This window comes from Octopus sinensis, linkage group LG18 (genome assembly GCF_006345805.1).
Source record: "Octopus sinensis linkage group LG18, ASM634580v1, whole genome shotgun sequence".
NCBI classification, from domain to species: Eukaryota; Metazoa; Mollusca; class Cephalopoda; order Octopoda; family Octopodidae; genus Octopus; species Octopus sinensis.
Genome location: NC_043014.1, coordinates 55,274,368 through 55,294,255, shown reverse-complemented (window position 1 = coordinate 55,294,255; position 19,888 = coordinate 55,274,368). Strand labels below are relative to the sequence as shown.

The window sequence follows — 19,888 nt, the reverse complement described above, 5'->3', positions numbered from 1 at the left end:
CCTGGTGCAGCCATCTGGCTCACCAGTCCTCAGTCAAACCGTCCAACCCATGCCAGCATGGAAAGCGGACGTTAAATGATGATGATGTTCTATCTACCCAGATTAGAAGATATATGGCTTAGTGGTTAGGGTAATCACATCACAACCATAAGTTCAATTCCCAGCAGTACACTGTGTCCCTTGAGCAACATACTTTATTTCACTTTACTCCATTCCACTCAGCTGGCAAAAATGAGTTGTACCTGGAATTCAAAAGCCTTGCCTTCTCACATTTTGTCACACTGAATCTCCCTGAGAACTGCATAATTGGTATGTATGTCTGTGGAGTGCTCAACCACTTGCATGTTAGTCTCATGAGCAGGCTGTTCCACTAGAACCCTCGTCACCGTAACTGACAGACTGCCAGTTAAGTTATCTGCCCAAATCCACTCCAAATCTGTGGCTATGATGGAAAATACTTGCCTAAAGTGCCATTCTGTGGAACCAAACTAAGAACCACACATTTGCAAAACAAATTTCCATACAACCTTTCTCAAGTCAACCAAATGGAAGTTTGGAGGTGAAAACTGTATTGAAGCCCCTTGGGTGGTACACTTAATCTATTACCTAGTTGAACACTACCACCTGACCAATGGGCATTTTTAGCAAAGTTCACTCTGCAGGAATTCAAGACAAGGCCTCTTGATACAAGAATTCAGACCAAGCCTCTGGCCTGAGAAAATCTCCAGACCTTGACAATATGCCGCTCCCTACAACAGCAATCCAGAAACCATGTTTTCATCTTCTCTGTTATTCCCATCAGCCTGGTAGGTCCTGCAAAAAAGGCGGGGTCAGGGATGTTGCTCCTTCTGCTCCCGATTAAAACATAAAAAAAAATACAAATAAAAACAAAGTAACAACAAGGAATTTCGAAATATAATCCCCAACTGGATACTTACTCGAATTCCTCTGGAAACGGAACGAAGGAATTTCCGCACTATGAGGATGCAGAAGTCTGTCTCTTGATCTCGTTCATGGATCTGTGGAGCAAAAAGATGACAACAACAACAATAAGAACACGGTGGTGGATGGTGGATGGTGGTGGTGGGTGGTGATGGTGATGTTGGAAGCGGTGGTGGTGGTGGTGATGGTGGTGATGTTGGCAGTGGTGGTGGTGGTGGTGGTGATAGTGGTGGTGGTGGGTGGTGATGGTGGTGATGGTGGCAGTGGTGTGTGGTGGTGGTGGTGATAGTGGTGGTGGTGGGTGGTGATGGTGGTGATTTTGGCAGTTGTGGTGGTGGTGGTGGTGATAGTGGTGGGTTGGTGGTGATGTGGTGATGTTGGCAGTGGTGGTGGTGGTGGTGGTGATAGTGGTGGTGGTGGGTGGTGATGTTGGCAGTGGTGGTGGTGGTGGTGGTGATATGGGGGGGGGGGTGGTGGTGGTGGTGGTGTGGTGGGATGGTGCAGTGGTGGTGGTGGTGTGATAGTGGTGGGTGGTGATGGTGATTTGGAAGCGGTGGTGGTGGTGGTGGTGGTGGTGGTGGTTGATAGTGGTGGTGATGATGGTGGTGGTGGTGGTGGTGGGGTGGCGGTGGTGGTGGTGGTGAGGGTGGGTGGTGGTGGTGGTGGTGGTGGTGCGGTGGGTGGTGGTGATAGTGGTGGTGGTGGGTGGTGATGGTGGTGGTGGTGGTGGGTGGTGATGGTGGTGGTGGTGGTGGGTGGTGATGTTGGTGGTGGTGATGGTGGCAGTGGAGTGGTGGTGGTGGAGGTGGTGGTGATAGTGGTGATGTTGGCAGTGGTGGTGGTGATGTTGGCAGTGGTGGTGGTGGTGGTGGTGATAGTGGTGGTGTGGTGGTGGTGGCAGTGGTGGTGGTGGTGGTGGTGATAGTGGTGGTGGTTAGTGGTGGTTGTGGTGGTGGTGGTGGTGGTGCTGTGGTGGTGATGTGGCAGTGGTGGTGGTGGTGGTGGTGATATGGGTGGTGGTGGGTGGTGGTGGTGGCGGTGGTGGTGGTGGTGAGGTGGTGGTGATGTTGGTGGTGGTGATGGTGGTGATGGTGGTGGTGGATGGTGGTGGTGGTGGTGTGGTGGGTGGGGTGGTGATAGTGGTGGTGGTGGTGGGTGGTGGTGGTGGTGGTGGTGGTGATAGTGGTGGTGGTGGTGGGTGGTGGTGGTGGCGGTGTGGTGTGGTGATGGTGGTGGTGATGTTGGTGGTGGTGATGGTGGTGGTGATGTTGGTGGTGGTGGTGGTGGTGGTGATAGTGGTGGTGGTGGTGGTGGTGGTGATAGTGGTGGTGGTGGTGGTTGGTGATAGTGGTGGTGGTGGCGGTGGTGGTGGTGGTGATAGTGGTGGTGGTGGGTGGTGATGTTGGCAGTGGTGGTGGTGATTTTGCTGCTGATGATAATAAAGGTGGTGGTGGTGGTGGTGGTGGTGGCAGTAGCAACAATTATAGTGGTGATGATGATGATGATGATGATACTAAGCACATGTGTGTGTGTGTGTGTGTGTGTCAAGCATTACAAACCTCGTCAAGGATGACGTGTGTATAATCATTAACGTCCTTCTTATTAATAAGTTTCTGCAGAAGGACTCCAGTGGTCATGTAGGTCAGCCGCGTGTTCGGAGAGACTTCTCGGTCCATTCCAACCTAAAACGATTGATTAAAACATGATCAAAACCAAAGGGAAAAATACAATTAATTAACAAACACCAAATTAAGTGCCTAAACATTTCAAGATGAGATGCTAATTACTCCGATAATTAACTTCATCTTCAGAGATGAAACAAATTATCCAGTTTCCACTTGCTAACCAGTCACCACTTTACTAAGAAGTGCACCAAATACACTCTGGAATTCTGATTGGTGAATGAGTGAATACAAGGCAGAGAGGGTTCTCGAGTTTTTGCTGGGGACAAGACAACCCCTTTAGTGCTGGTGCATAGTAAGATGCAGTCAGTACATCCAGGTGCAGTATATATATCATCATCATTTAACGCCGTTTTCTATGCTGGCATGGATTAGACAGTTCAACAGGAGCTGGCAAGGGCGGAGAGCTATGCCAGGCTCCAACTGTCTATTCTGGCATGGTTTCTATAGTTGGATGCCCTTCCTAATGCCAACCACTTTACAGAGTACATTTCATGTGACACCAGCACAGGTGCTTTTTACGTGACATCAGTACAGGTGCTTTTTGTGACACCAGCACCAGTGAGGTCACTAATTAGCTAAAAAAAAGTTTCAGGTTTTAGTTAATGAGTGTTTACAGGTTGATGTATTGACAATGTTTTTCACATATTTACAATTCAAAATGCTAACCCTTAGCTTTCATCAAAACCCTTAATTCTATACACCAGCCATTCTCAATGCTACAATTTGTTCATGTCTTCTTTGAACTGCTATATTTAATTAAGGGTAAACAATAAAACAGAAGAATATTAAAAAGTGTTCGGTAGTATTTGCAATTGTTATCTCAGACCGTGTGATGTGTGTACTTATGAGCGAAACACCTAAGCTCCACGCGGCTCCAGCAGAATGTAATGGGAAGTTTCTACTGACACTTTTGCCACAACTTTCTCTCTCTTTATTCCTGCATCTTGCAGCTCACCTGCGACGGACCGGCATCCCGTCCAGGTGGGGAACCTGTACGCCAAGGAAACCAGGAAATCTGATCCGTACAAGCATGGAAAAGTGGACCTTAAAACAATGCTGCTGTGTGAATATTGGCAAAATTCATAAAAACATTGCAGTATTTATTTCATTACATTGCAGTTTCGTCTTACAACGCTCATTCTGACTCGGCCATTCTAAGATCAAGAATAACAAGTATATTCATTCATTAAAATGGCTTGGTGGTGGTGGTCATATAATGAAACCAGTGAAAGAATATCATCATCATCATCGTTTAACGTCTGTTTTCCATGCTAGCACAGGTTGGACGGTTCGACCGGGGATCTGGGAAGCCAGGAGGCTGCACCAGGCTCCAGTCTGATCTGGCAGTGTTTCTACAGCTGGATGCCCTTCCTAACGCCAACCACTCCGCGAGTGTAGTGGGTGTTTTATTACGTGCCACCTGCACAGGTGCCAGGGAAGTCCGGCATCGGCCACGATCAGTTGGTGCTTTTAACGTGCCACCGGCACGGAAGCCAGCCAAGGCGGCGCTGGCATCGGCCACATTCGGATGATATTTATTTATTAATTAATATACAGTATTTTGTCTTCATGGTCAGCATTTTAAAAAAGTGTGAGTAAATAAGTTTGCATATAGTTGAGAGGTTGAGTGTGAAAGATCTCTCTACTTTTTTAAATTGATTGTTAGGAAACAAAAATAAGGCGATGGGCTTTGATTATTAATAAATCGAAGGGTTCAAAATTCACCTGATATCCACAAAATGTCCCTAACTTCCATCGTCTTTCTTGACAAATTCTTTTGGCAATGCTGATGGCAGCGATCCTTCTCGGTTGAGTGACAACAATGTTACAATACTGGTTCTTGGATGCATAATGGTCCAGAATGAACTGAGGAACTTGTGTGGTTTTCCCAGAGCCGGTCGGACCCTGGATCACAGTCACCTGATTACTTTCAACAGTGTTTATAATCTGTTTACCAAAAAAACAAAAAAAGGGGCAAGAATGAGAGGAACGAAAAAAAAAGAAAAGGAAACTCTGGTGAAATGTCTAAACATGTGAAAGGAAATGGTTGTCTGTCTTACCTTTTCCCTGTCTTAATCATTGGACTGCGACCAGGCTGGAGCACCACCTTATAAGGTTTTTAGTCAAACAAATTGAACCCAGTACTTTTGCTAGTTTCATTGGTCTCTTTAGCTGAACTGCTAAGTTATGGAGATGTAAACAAACCAACAGCAGTCATCAAGCATTGAGGGCAGGGGGTCAAACGCAAAGACACACACACACTCATACATACACAATGGGCTTCCACACAGTTTCCTATCAACCAAATCCATCCACATGGCATTGGTTGATCCAAGGCTAAAGCAGAAGACTCTTGCCCAGGGTGCCATGCAGTAGGATTGAACCTGGAACCATGTGGTTGCAAAACAAGCTTCTTAACCACACCACCATTCCTGCACCTATACAACATGCCTGTTGTTGTTGTTGTTCAGATTTTAATGGCCTAGGAGTTAAGGTATTACACTCACAATGGTAAGATCACAGTTTCAATTCCCAGACTGAGCAGCACTTTTTTTTCCTTGAACAAAACACTTCATTCCACTTAAGTCCGTCTGAAGCCCAAGGACTCATAAGACTAGGATTTACCCTGGTTTCCGTGGTATTACAAGTGACTGAGGTTAAAACATCTTCCTCCTGAACAGGATGCTAGTCCATCACAGAGGTAACTTCCCATCTATTGCAGGAACTCATTTTACAAGCACCATCATCGGAACATGGGTTGGACAGTTTGACCAGGGTCTGGGAAGCCAGAAGGCAGCACCAGGCTCCAGTCTGATCTGGCAGTGTTTCTACAGCTGGATGCCCTTCCTAACGCCAACCACTCCGTGAGTGTAGTGGATGCTTTTTACATGCCACCGGCACAGGTGCCAGACGAGGCTGGCAAACGGCCCCGATCGGTTGGTGCTTTTTAGGTGCCACTGGCATGGAAGCCAGTCAAGGCGGCGCTGGCATTGGCCACATACGGATGGTGCTTTTTACGTGCCAGGGGAGGCTGGCAAAGGCCATGATCGGTTGGTGCATTTTACGTGCCACCGGCACAGAAGCCAGTCAAGGCGGCGCTGGCATCGGCAAGCGTATGCATATGCTTTATGAGATATGTAGACCAGAATCACTTAATTACATAAAGAGGAGTCAGAGGTGTCGATAGTAGAGGAGTCAGAGTCTTTTGTTTTGACTCCAGAGTCCTGGGCAAAAGTGACCAACAGAATAAGTGCCAGGCTTTGAATAAGAAAAATAGTACTGGGATCAAGTCATTCAACTAAAAATTCTTGGAGGTGGTGCCCCAGCATGGCCACAGTCATATGACTGAAGCAAGAAAAAGACAAAAGAAAAAAGTCATCAAAACTAACAAATACTTGTAAAAAAATAAAGAATTTTTTTTTTAAAAACATCAGCTTTGAAGAAAAAGTTCAAAGAGAATGAGCGAAATGAAATGTTACCTGACTCTTGTGTTCTTCAATCGGTAGAACTGTGGAAGAATGACTGAATGTGAATCCTTCGTAGACGTCTGTGTTCAGCCTTAAGTTTTCTTTGATGTTGCTGGAGATCTCTGTGAGGCCAGAGTCTTCCTCCAGCTGGTTCAAAGAAGCTTCGTTTGCGGAAACATTCACATCGCCACACATCTACAAAGGGAAAACAGAAACACAAAGGCATGTAGCAGTAGTAGTAGTAGTAGTAGTAGTAGCAGCAGCAGTAGTAGTAGTAGTAGCAGCAGCAGCAGTAGCAGTAGTAGCAGTAGTAGTAGTAGCAGTAGTAGTAGTAGTAGTAGTAGTGGTGGTGGTGGTGGTTGTAGTAGTAGCAGCAGCAGCAGCAGTAGTAGTAGTAGTAGTAGTAGTAGTAGTGGTGGTGGTGGTGGTGGTGGTGGTGGTGGTGGTAGTAGTAGTAGTAGTAGTAGTAGTAGTAGTAGTAGTAGCAGCAGCAGATTTACATGACTGGGGGTCAGCAAATGAGAGAATATTTAACACTGAGTAAGACCGAATATTATTGCAAGTTTCATATTTCATAGAGTCTTTATATATGTTTGTGTGTATGTGTGTGAGTTGACAGTGGTGTGTGTGTGTGTATATATACCTATTTCTTTATTGCCCACAAGGGGCTAAACACAGAGGGGACAAACAAGGACAGACAAAGGGATTAAGTCAATTACATCGACCCCAGTGCGTAACTGGTACTTAATTTATCGACCCCGAAAGGATGAAAGGCAAAGTCGACCTCGGCGGAATTTGAACTCAGAACGTAACTGCAGACGAAATACGGCTACGCCTTTCGCCCGGCGTGCTAACGTTTCTGCCAGCTCACCGGTTGCATGTCTATATACATCATCATCTTTTAATGCCCGTCTTTCATGCGGGCATGAGCTGGACAACTGGACAGGAGCTGGTAATCCAGAGGGTTGTGCCAAGCTCCACTGTCCAGCCCAGCACGGTCTCAACAGCTGGATGCTCTCCCTAGCACCGACCACTTTACACAGGCACACATGTAAGGGGCTTATGGTTGAGCTTTTTCATCATTTAACGTTTGCTTTCCATGCTGGCATGGGTTGGACGGTTTGACTGAAAACTGGCAAACCAGGGGACTGCTCCAGGTTCCGATCTGATTTGGCAAGGTTTCTACAGCTGGATGCTCTTCCTAAAGCCAACCCCACTCCAACAGCGTAGTGGGTGCCTTTTACGTGCCACCAGCACAGGTGCCACTTATGCGACACCAGCATCAGCCATGGCTATGATCTCACTTGGCTTGACAGGTTTTCTCAAGCTTGGTATATCGCCAGAGGTCTCAGTCAAACCGTTCCACCCATGCCAGCATGGAAAGCGGATGTTAAACGATGACGATGATGATGATGATGATATGTTTATGACTACTTTATTCAATGTCTCATTTTAAGATTGTAGGCCGTGATTTGAAGGAGGTCTGACTACTATTTCTAACTTGTTAACCAACCGCATAGAGGCTCACTCACTGGCTTGAGTAAGTAATTTAACCCTTTCGTTACTGTATTTATTTTGAGATGTTCTGTGTTTCTTTCAATTACTTTAAATATAACAAAGAATTTAGTAAAATAACTTAGTTATCATTCAGTTAGTGTTAGGAACATAAATTGTGACTAAGGTTTGGTGGAAGATTTTAATTCAGAACTTTTGGAAACAAGACATTTGTACTACAGAGCCAGAGCCGGCTTCAGCCAGGTTGGTCACAAAAGGGTTAAAACAGTTTTAATAAAATGGAATGAGTTGGATCTAATAAATATTTTAAAACTATTTCAAACTGAAGCAAAAAAAATAATTAAATTTTGACATTTATTTTGACAAATCTATTGTAGACAAAACAAGGAAGATTTGAAAATAGACAATGTTTATGAAGTTTATGCATAAACAAGAGTGTGTGTGTGGATGGGTGGATATATGTTATCATTATTATGATTTGATGTTCGTTTTCCATGCTGTTACATGTTGGAAAGTCTGACAGGAGCTGGAAAACCAAACTCTCCTGTTTGCTTTGGCATAGTTTCTTACAGCTGGATGCCATAGAAATCTATTTCTTTACTACCCACAAGGGACTAAACACAAAGAGGACAAACAGATTAAGTCGATTATATCGACCCGAGTGAGTGACTGGTACTTAATTTATTGACCCTGAAAGGATGAAAGGCAAAGTCGACCTCTGCGGAATTTGAACTCAGATTGTAATGGCAGACGAAATACCGCTAGGCATTTCGCCCAGCGTGCTAATGGTTCTGCCAGCTCGCCGCCTTAGAAATCATGCCAAAGCCAACCCCTTTACAGAGTGGACTGGGTGCTTTTTATGTGGTGCCAGCACCATTGAGGTCACCGAGTACCTTACAGGACAAGGCTCCCCTCGTCTGAGGTGGGTGGGTTAGTATTGAAGGAGAGGTGGCTTGTGCCAAGTGATGAGAGAGGGGGGAGTTGGTGAAGGTGTGATGGAGTGTACCCTCAAGTTACAGGGTGTCCCTAAGTGAAGTGGTTGGAAAAAGGAAGAAGGTGAGTAACAATGGTTGCCCACCGAGGGATCCTAAGGCTGCGGGAGGGAAGAAAAATCTTCCGGATAAAACGGAAGAACTTCCGTTTTATGGGGAAGAGAAAAATGGGGCACTGCCGGTGGTTACTAATACACTGCCGGCATGTTCCGAAACCCCGTCGGTGGCAATTGTGCCACCTATGGTGGAAACTGTGGCCTCGCCCTATGCAGAGGAGGAATTTGTAATTCTATTCCACAAGGGTCAGGGCAAAGAAAATATAATAAATTGCTGTACAAAATATACACAGACACACACACACACATAACTGATGGGAGATTCAATTGGTTGATGGATAGGAGAAAGGTGGCGAGCTGGCAGAAACGTTAGCACGCCAAGCGAAATGCTTAGCGGTATTTCATCCACTGCTGCGTTCTGAGTTCAAATTCGACTTTGCCTTTCATCCTTTCGGGGTCGATAAATTAAGTACCAGTTACGTACTGGGGTCGATGTAATCGACTTAATCCGTTCGTCTGTCCCTGTTTGTCCCCTCTGTGTTTAGCCCCTTGTGGGTAGTAAAGAAATAGGATAGGAGAAATCTGAACTGAAAGGCAATTTCCATCAATCACCAAATTCATAAATGATGATGATGATGATGATGATTATCACCATCATCACCATCATCATGTTGATGAAAGTAAAGGCAACGGTGAATGTTTGTGACGATGAAGACGGTGAGGATGGAGTGGCAGGAGGAATGGGGAAGAGGAGATGATGAATGAAAGATTAGAGCCAATAATGAAGGCAGAAGTAATTGTTATGGGGGAGGTGGTGGTGATGATGATGATGACAGTAGTGGTGGTGGTGGTGGTGTTGATGATGATGGTGGTGGTGGTGGTGATAGTGATGGTGTTGATGATGGTGGTGGTGGTAGTAGTGATGATGTTGATGATGGTGGTGGTAGTGATAGTGATGGTGTTGATGATGATGGTGGTGGTGGTGATAGTGATGGTGTTGATGATGGTGGTGGTGGTGGTGATAGTGATGGTGTTGATGATAGTGGTGATGGTAGTGGCCTTGGTGATGATGTTTGTGATGATGGTGATGGGGATAGTGAAACTGGTGGTGTTGATAGAGATGATGATGATGATGATGATGATTGTAGAGGCAATGACGGTAATGATTGTGATAATTACATTGGTAGATCGAAGGTGGGTGGGAGGGTGATGATGATGATGATGATGATGAAAAGCATAAGGAGATGAAGAATGAGATGTCAGCAGTAAATCTCCTCCATTACCATCAAATATAAAAACATGTAGGTGGGAGGGGACGAAGGTGGAGATGAAAGGAAACAGCCTCATGAGTAGGTCCAGTGGTGGGGAGCTGCTGTTGTGTGTACAATGTAATTAATGTCACTAACGAAGAAGAAGGAAGAAGATGGAGGAAGAAGAAGAAGAAAGAAGATGGAGGAGGAGGAGGAGGAGGAGGGGGGAGGAGAAGAAAAAGAAAAAGAGGAAGAAGGAGAAGGAGGAGAGAAAAAAGGAAAAGGAGGAGGAGGAGAAGAAGAAGGAAAAAAAGAAGAAGGAAAAGAAGAGGAGGAGGGGAAGAAGAAGGAAAAGCAGAGGAGGAGAAGAAGAAGGAAAAGAAGAGGAGAAGAAGGAGGAGGAGAGAAAAAGAAGAAGAGGAGAAGAAGAAGGAAAAGAAGAAGAAGGAAAAGAAGGAGGAGAAGAAGAAGAAGAAGAAACAACGACATCCATAACAAAAAGCTTCTATTAATAAATGCTAGCAAGTGTTGAAACGGTGTCTTTGACCCAAGAACCTGTTGTACTCGCTCACCTGTGACTGCTCGGTCAGCCTCTGTTGTTCGGCAGCTTGGTACTCCAAAACATAATTAGTCTTCTCCTCTGCGGAATAACTGAAATTTAAAAAATGAAAAAGTCCGTCATGGGTCGATGTTTGCTGATGGTGAATGAGAACAGACTATATATTAGTCCCCTTTCCTGGGTGGTTGATGTTAGGAAGGGCATCCAGTCATAAAAACCCTGACAGAAGAGACACAGAAGTCTAGTGCGGGCTTCTGCCTGGCCGGCCCCTATCAAACTGTCCCACCCATGCCAGCATGAAGGGCAGATGTTATACGATTAAATTATAAGGCATGAAAAGAGAATGACTCTCCTCAGACACAACAGAATATGCTTCAACAAAGGAACTCACATAAAGAATCTTGCAAACCAAATCCAAAATATATATATACCGTAAATCCTTGAGTATAATCCGCATTTTTTCCCCAAAATTTAAAGGTCAAAATCCCTAGTGCATACTATATACAAGGTTTAAAATGAAAAATAGTTTCTAAGCAATGTCCGAGTCTCTATTTGCTGTCCGACAATTTTTATTCAGATGCATTTTGTGATGCCGGACATGAAAATACCTTAAGCTAAGCCAGAAAGCAATGAAGTCATAAAAGAATCATCTATAACATGCAGTAAGCAACATTTATTAAACGTTATTACTGCTATTTCTTTATTTTCTGCAAACAAAATGCACAAAAAAGCTACACGTTTGCATTATGTTATATATACAATAATAATAAAGGACGTTACTGTATACATTTTTACAAACCAAGGACATTATATAGACCTCCTTGACTCAAGTTAGAGAAGGAGTGCGTATTATACACAAGGTTTAGGTTTTTCAGAGGTACAGCCCCCTAAAAATCCCCTGCGTATTATACTCAAGAGCGGACTATACTCGAGGATTTACGGTATATAAGCATACACCGATGTTGGAGCTTGGCACAGTCATCTGGCTTACCAATTCTTGTCAAACCAATCAACCCATACCAGCATGGAAGGCAGACATATGATGGCTGTGTGGTAAGTAGCTTGTTTACCAACCACATGGTTCCGGGTTCAGTCCCACTGTGTGGCGCCTTGGGCAAGTGTCTTCTACTATAGCCTTGGGCCGACCAAAGTCTTGTGATTGGATTAAGTAGACAGAAACTGAAAGAAGCCCGTTGTATATATATATATGTATGTGTCTGTGTTTGTCCCCCTAGCATTGCTTGACAACCGATGCTGGTGTGTTTATGTGCCCGTTACTTAGCTGTTCGGCAATAGAGACCGATAGAATAAGTACTGGGCTTACAAAAGAATAAGTCCCGGGGTCGAGTTGCTCGATTAAAGGCGGTGCTCCAGCATGGCCGCAGTCAAATGACTGAAACAAGTAAAAGAGTATATAATCAAATGTTACAGGTTTTGAAAAGGAGAAAAGAGAAACATATTCATCTCGCCTTCACCTTCCAAATATTAATCTGCCGTTTACAGAATTTTTAGAAGATAAAAGTTAAAAACTTGAAAAGCTGCTTAGAGTTTCTAACCCTGTAAACCAAAAAGTTTACCAAAATACACACATTGGAATCTTTCCACCAATTTTGGCATGAAGCTCATGCTACTTCACAAATTTTCTTAGAGGAGATGAAAGTGGTGGTGGTGGTGGTGGTGGTGGAGGTACTTTGAAAAATTTGAAAAGTTTAATCAATATATATATTTATATATATATATATGAAAGTTTTGCAGTAAAGAATGCTATCTTTGTGCTTTGGAGCATTTCTGAATTCTGATAAAGTAGGGCAGCTAGAAGCTGCAACCCAAACTGGCATCAACTTGTTTGATATAGAAATCATGAGAGAGAGAGAGAAAGTAACAGTAATAGAAATGGTAAAAGAAGATATGAAGGAACAGAGTGAGTGAAAGAGTGTCACTCCAGTGTGTGTGTGTGTTTGCATGTATCATCATCATCATCATTTTAATGCCTACTTTTCCATGCTTGCCTGAGTGGGATGAAGTTTATTGAGGCTGCCCTTTCTGTTACCCACCCTCACCTGTTTCAATGCAAAATAATATTTGCCAGACATGCCGGTGGCACGTAAAAAGCACCATCTGACCGTGGCCGTTTGCCAGCCCCGTCTGGCCCCCGTGCCGGTGGCACGTAAAAGGCACCCACTACACTCACGGAGTGGTTGGCGTTAGGAAGGGCATCCAGCCATAGAAACATTGCCAGATCAGACTGGGCCTGGTGCAGCCTTCTGGCTTCCCAGCCCCCAGTTGAACCGTCCAACCCATGCTAGCATGGAAAACAGACGTTAAACGATGATGATGATGTTTTTCACAGAATATTGGAAATGAATGAATGAATGACACTGCTTGTATAACAGTGGCACTCATTTAAAACTGTCATGTAAGGGCAATACAAGATAACACAACCACGCACACATTCATATATATATATCAGATTGGAGCCTGGCTTGCCAGACCCCAGTCAAACCATCCAACCCATGCCAGCATGGAAAACGGACATTAAACGATGATAGATCGCTAGCCACTGAACCTTTTTCTAATTTCTCTCTCTGTTTATTTCTGTGTTCCTTTCTGTCGAAGAGCGTAGGCTCGAAATATAAAAGACATTCTCACTTCTCGAGTTTTAAACTAATACATCTGTTTTTTGTTTACACACCTGTCTACATCTTTGGGTTTTTTTGTAGATTCTCACTACATATATATATATATATATATATATATATATATATACATATATACATACACACACACAAATGCATAAGCACACAGGTGCAAAACAAGGTAGAGAAAACAGTACTCAAATCCTAAAGGCAGAGCAATATACGATTTCATTAAAACTTTAAAAGTTCTTCACAAACTGTAACCCAGAGTTTCACATGTCCATCTGTTAGAAAGTTGTGATAATATAGAATAACTAAATTAGGTGAGTATATATATCTTTATATATAAAACTGAAGTTGTGTGTGTGAGAGTCTGTCTCCTACGATTTAGATTCCTAACTACTCCCACATTTTGCGGTGCAGTTTAACCAAAACCGGGTATCTTATAGTCGTGATTCATATCAAGCCTTTCTGGGTATTAGCGCGCATCTACGATGAGTCTACGATTTAAAAATAAAATTTACCATCATTTTTTCGCATTTTTTGCTCGGTTTATATAAGGGAAGTGACTATCTAAAATGCTTATATAGTTATTTCCCTTACAAACCCGAGCAACGCCGGGCGATACTGCAAGTTATATATATATATACTCATTTGTCTGGCCATCAACCTGGGGGGGGGGGGATACACACACTCAGCCATTGTTTGCTGTCTATAATCATCCATGAGTTGGATGGGTTGTCACAATCCAAAACCATTCTTTTTCAAAATTAATGCTCACTTCACCAGTAACTCCAATCATCTTGTTTATTATGTCATATTTTTTTAAATGGTTCCTACAACTGGACACCCTCTGACCCAAACACCAATCACTTTAGCCATTTGAGACAATGTCCAACACAGGATGGACTGAGGTATTTCCAACAATACACAGAACAGAAACCCACCATGTTGGATTATCACAGACGTCCAAATCAAAATCAAATTCGATGACTGGTGTCCGTGCTAGCAGAGCACAAAGAGCACCATACGAGTGTGATCGTTGACAGAGTGGCTAACCGGCTTCCGTGCCGGTGGCATGTAGGAGGCACCATTCCAGTGTGATCATTACCAGCATCGCCTTACTGGCACTTGTGCCCATGCTAGTAAGGTGCCAAGAGCACTATCTGAGCGTGATCATTGCCAGGGCAGCTAACTGGCCTCCGTGTCGGTGGCACGTAAAAGGCACCATTCAAGCGTGATCGTTACCAGCATCGCCTTACTGGCACCTGTGCCGGTGGCATGTGTAAAAAGATTCGAGCAAGGTTGTTGCTAGTACCATCTGACTGCCTCCATGCCGGTGGCACGTAAAAAGCACCCACTACACTCTCGGAGTGGTTGGCGTTAGGAAGTGCATCCAGCTGTAGAAACTCTGCCAGATCAGATTGGAGCCTGGTGCAGCCTTCTGGCTTCACAGATCCTCAGTCAAATCGTCCAACCCATGCTAGCATGGAAAGCGGACATTAAACGATGATGATGATGATCCAACAAGACATCATCAATCAATCATAATTCCAACAGCAGACAACAGATATACAAGGAACAAGTATCCTTTCTACTATAGGCACAAAGCCCGAAATTCTGGCGAGGAGCAGGTTAGTCAATTACATCAACCCCAGTACATGACCCTGACCCTATTTTATTGACCCTGAAAGGATGAAAGGATAAGTCAACCCCAGCAGAATCTAAACTTGAAAAAACAAAGAAGGGACAAAATGCCACTAAGCATTTTACCTGGCATGTTAACAATGCTACCAACTCACAACGTTACAAGGACCAAATACTGATTCAAGATCTGACTTGACCATATTATGGACACACAAAAGGAGCTATGGAATCACTGAAGTCTTTGGCCAAATTACAGAGAAAGCTGACTTCACATGTGGCAGAGATGTGCAAGTGCTTTCAACACTAAAGGCACATGAGGAAAGGTTCTCTTCAAAAGTTCAGAAAGATCCCTAGAAGTAGCTGACAGTTTCTGTTACTTGGGTGACCCAGGAGGAATTACAACCGTGTTTCGTGGTCTGCTACGACAACAGCTCCTTTATAGGATCCAGTTAGCTCAAGACATCATCAGGAGGAACAACGTCTGGTTTCGTCCCCTACTCCTCTACCGTTTTGAAGTGGTGGGTCCCCCATCCTTTCGGAGGTGTCTTCAGCTCTGGTGTTGGGTGCATGTCTTCTTTCTTCTGTTCCCTGGCCTCTTCGATGTATCGTCAGTGAGTGTCAGCTGGTGACTGACTGTCTTGTCAAATTTCTCCCTTTAAATACCTGCCGCATAGGCTCCAGCAGGCAGCCCCAGCAAGTTGTCACGTGACACTGTCTCACCTTAACTGATGAGTGAAGGCGCGTAGTTTTAGCCCGCGCTTTTTCTAAACGACCGTCACCTGTCAGTCAGCTTGTCTCACCTAATGATGTTATTTCCCGTGGGCATGTTTATGACAGATGTGCAAGTGCTTTCAACACTAAAGGCACATGAGGAAGGATTCTCTTCAAAAGTTCAGAAGGGTCCCTAGAAGTAGCTGGCAGTTTCTGTTACTTGGGTGACCCAATTAGTAAAGATGGAGAATGTTCTGAAAATATATCGTATGGAGTGAGAAGAAGCTGGAGAAAGTTAGGGAGATATTAATTCTGTTGGTAACAACAGCCTCTCTCTCTGAAAAGTGGAAGGCAGACAGCATGATGGTTGTGTAAGGACTGCAGTACTACATAGTAGTGAGACATGAGCCCTGAATGGAGAGGACTTGCAAAAAGAATAGAAAGAACTACAGCTAGCATGCTCCACTTACCCTCATCTGGCATGGGTTGGAGAGGTTAACAGGAGCTGGCAAGGCCAGAGAGCTGTACCAAGCTCTATTGTCTATTTTGGCATGGTTTCTAAGGCCGGATGCCCTTCCTAATGCCAGTCACTCTACAGAGTGCTTTTCATGTGGACCAACACAGATGTTGTCAAAGTGGTGCCAGCACAGGTACTTTTTTTGAGTGTTTTTACATGGCACCAGCACCTGTGGTGTTGCCAATTAGTTTGCAAGGCAAGGACCTCTCAGCTGAGAAAGGAAATAGAATCAAGATTCCCTTAGCATTTTAGCCTTCTGATTACATTGTCACATGTAAAGCCTATTTATTCTCATTGTTATGAATCAATCATGCATTATCTTATAGCTTCAACTTTTCAATCAGGCCAAATTGAACTTCCTTGGTCAATAAAACAATCATGTTGCAGGTTGATTAGATTGTGGGACCCTTCCTAAAAATGTTTAGTCTTGAAAAAAAAAAGGAAAAAAAATCAATGTTTATTTTAGTAGTCTACCCTTTTATCCCAAGTCGTACTTATGGAGTTGCGGGCCGAGAGGCAGTTTTCAGTCACATCATGATTGATTGATGATGTCTTGTTGGATGTCTGTGATAATCCAACATGGTGGATTTCTGTTCTGTGTATTGTTGGAAATACCTCAGTCCATCCTGTGTTGGACCTCTCATGTGAGAAAGGAAATAGAATCAAGATTTCCTTAGCATTCTAACCTTCTGATTACCCTGTCACCTGTAAAGCCTATTTATTCTTATCGTTATCAATCAATCATGCATTATCTTATGGCTTCAACTTTTCCATGATGTGACTGCTTATTTTTAGAATAGCGTAGTAGGATAAGTGTGGGAGATAACATCTCGTCGATTTGAACATAAAAGTGGGAGAATATTTGGGGCAAATAAGGCCAGTTTCAATGCAAACAGGTTAAGCTGGGCTCTAGGTTTTAGATATCAGCAAAGCACTGGACAAAATGCCTCGCAGAATCTAGTTTCGGCCCCTTCTGTCTTTAAATTCCAATCAGGCCAAATTGGACTTCCTTGGTCAATAAAACAGCCATGTTGCAGGTTGATTAAATTGTGGGACCCTTCCTAAAAATGTTTAGACTTGAAAAAAAAAGAAAAAAATCAATGTTTATTTTAGTAGTCTACCCTTTTATTCCAAGTCATACTCATGGAGTCGCGGGCCGAGAGGCAGTTTTCAGTCACATCCCCTCGCATTCTGAGTTCTAATCTAGCAGGAGTCAGCTTTGTCTTTCATCTTACCAAGGTCGATAAAATAAGCAGCAGGGAAGTATTGGAGAGGGGTCAATGTAATCGATTACAGTCCTGAAAGAGTCACAGACCAATAATGGAACTTGTATAAGAGTAGAATTTACTACATTATTTCAGCAGGTGTCTATTGGCCAATAAACTTATTACTATTTCATTTCCTCATGTTATATGAACTTAGTATATACGGTGAATACAGCAAAAATTCCAACCCAGGAGAATTTAATCTCTAGGTATGTTTAGTTCGACTAACATTCGTGCATTATTTTAACTTTATTATAACCCCTTAAGTCCTGATTCCAAGATAACTCGTGGTGCAAAATACGAGCTAGGGACCAACTAGCTTAAAATTTATCATTATTTATTACCATCTTCGATTTATTAATCACTCTATGAAATTACATCTGATGTTAGTAGCACACCTTATCACAACAGTAAATATAAAGACAGTCTCAAACATGTCAAAACAAAATTAGTGAAACTTTACATGGCAACTACCTATAACCATCAAATTCAACAGGAAAACTTCTTTTTTTTTTTATTTCATGAGAAATAAAAAATATTGCATCACGGATTTTTGTCAGTGAAGAGGTCGCGGTCTTAAAGCGACGAAAATATTTTGACAAATTAAACTTAAATGTTGGAAGTGAATCGAACGGCTTTTGTTGTGTTTCTTAAATGGCTTACAAACACCTTCCACGCTGCAAAAAAATATATAAGATTTCATTAATTAATTTGTAATTAATGATGACGGAAGTGAAAAAAAAAAACAGAACACTTTGGTCGAGAAACAGTTTACAATTTCGAGGAATATGTTTGAAGTTAAGAAAAAATATTTCGAATGTTTTAAGCCCGGAAACTGCGAACGTACTTTTTCTTTTTATATTTATTAATTAATATAATAAATAAAAATTACAGGTAAATAACAAAAAGGCTGGTATTAAGTTTTGTATTTTTGCTGTTCTATAATCTAAATAACATTGTGTTTTTTTAATGGACCCCGACAAGAAGTTTTTACTTTCGATTTCACTTTGTGGGAAGAAAATAAAGGTTCGTGGGTGAGGTTTAGCTGCTATCTTTAGCAAAGTGGTTGCGCCGCCTCTTCCCCCCTCCACCACCACCACCACCCCTTATGTATTATTTCGTCTACAGAGTATTTGGTAACGAAGAAAAGTCCGTTTAATTACGTTTTAATTAGCCTTCTTTCGCCTTTTAATAAGTCTTAGGTATTTATTTTATTCTTCTTCTTACCTTTGATGTGGTGGAACCATCGAAGGAGGACTTTCAACTGGCGTTAAAGATTTCCGATCTAAAGCTTTGCCACAGGTTTTACTCTTGACAACGGTTTTAATCTGTGTCTTGGATTTGGAAAGGTTTCCTTTAAGCCAGTCATCGTAGTGGTCCAAGGTTAGATCTGGGGTGAGGAAATTCGTGTTTACTGCCATCGCGGACCAAAAGCCATGCGAGGACTATTATTGACATCAGCCCACCATTTCCAGCCACACTTTAGTATTTCGACTTACACACATTTTTCCTATTTAGTATCGTTTTAAATATATATACATAAATAGATATATGGATTATTCGTAATGATATTTACTGGGGTGTTTCGAGCCGTTATAAGCAACTCGGGAATAAATGTGTTTTTTAAACACTCGCATATCCGTGTAAATAGTTTCACTTTTCCGGTGAGGTCGGCTTTGCCTTTCATTCTTTCGGTGTCGATGAAATATAAGTATCCCTTAAACACTTGGTCAATGTAACCGACTTGACCTCTTTTACTCTTTTACTTGTTTCAGTCATTTGACTGCGGCCATGCTGGAGCACCGCCTTTAATCGAGCAACTCGACCTATTCTTTTGTAAGCCCAGTACTTATTCTATCGGTCTCTTTTGCCGAACCGCTAAGTAACGGGGACATAAACACCAGCATCAGTTGTCAAGCAATGCTAGGGGGACAAACACAGACACACAAACATATACACACACACACATATATATATATACATATATACGACGGACTTCTTTCAGTTTCCGTCTACCAAATCCACTCACAAGACATTGGTCGGCCCGAGGCTATAGCAGAAGACACTTGCCCAAGGTGCCACGCAGTGCGACTGAACCCGGACCCATGTGGTTGATAAGCAAGCTACTTACCACACAGCCACTCCTGCTCCTGCGCCCTTAAAATTACTGGCCTTGTGTCAAACTTGGAAACCATTATTATTGTTGATGTTGTTGTTGTTGTTGTTGTTATGGTAACAAAAGGGTTAAGGGTGGTAGGAGGAGCAGAGGTAGTTGGGCTGGGTATATTTGGGGAAAGGGTCTGCCATTAACTAGTTGAGGATCATAGAAGCCAAGACAGTAATGGCAGAAGAGGCAAAGAATGGAATGGTGTCTAGTGTAATTGGTGAGTGAATCTTCAACAACCAGACAGATGGCCTTCTTTTGTGATGTAGTCTTAGATAGACATAGTAATCCATCGTGAGTGACTTTTAATTGAGCTTTGTAGAGATTCAGTAACCAAAGAGGGCTGAAGCATTTTCTGCCTGGAAGAGAAAGACAAAGTTTTTGAGTTGAATAATAAATGAAATAAGAAATGAGGAAAGCTTTGGCAATGCAGAAAGTTTTAAATGTTTGACAGAGTGCAAGCACCTTGAGAGAAAAGGTGG

General features: G+C 42.9%; 1 protein-coding gene across 2 annotated transcripts in view; it reads right to left on the bottom strand.

Moving 5' to 3' along the window:
* The window catches only part of LOC115221701 (ATP-dependent RNA helicase TDRD9), a 64,867-nt gene extending 46,143 nt beyond the window's left edge, over positions 1-18,724 (bottom strand). Inside the window, exons 1-7 of one of the 2 annotated variants that reach the window (XM_036511095.1) lie at positions 18,470-18,724; positions 10,480-10,558; positions 10,444-10,447; positions 6,107-6,282; positions 4,353-4,574; positions 2,502-2,624; positions 939-1,019 (exon numbers count right to left, since the gene is read on the bottom strand). In XM_036511095.1, coding sequence (XP_036366988.1) covers positions 939-1,019; positions 2,502-2,624; positions 4,353-4,574; positions 6,107-6,282; positions 10,444-10,447; positions 10,480-10,558; positions 18,470-18,663 — 879 coding nt within the window. In that variant the 5' untranslated portion in view covers positions 18,664-18,724. Of the gene's footprint in view, positions 1-938; positions 1,020-2,501; positions 2,625-4,352; positions 4,575-6,106; positions 6,290-10,443; positions 10,448-10,479; positions 10,559-18,469 lie in introns of both variants that reach the window. The other variant, XM_029791905.2, reaches the window with a different exon arrangement.
* Between the last annotated feature and the right edge of the window lie 1,164 nt (positions 18,725-19,888).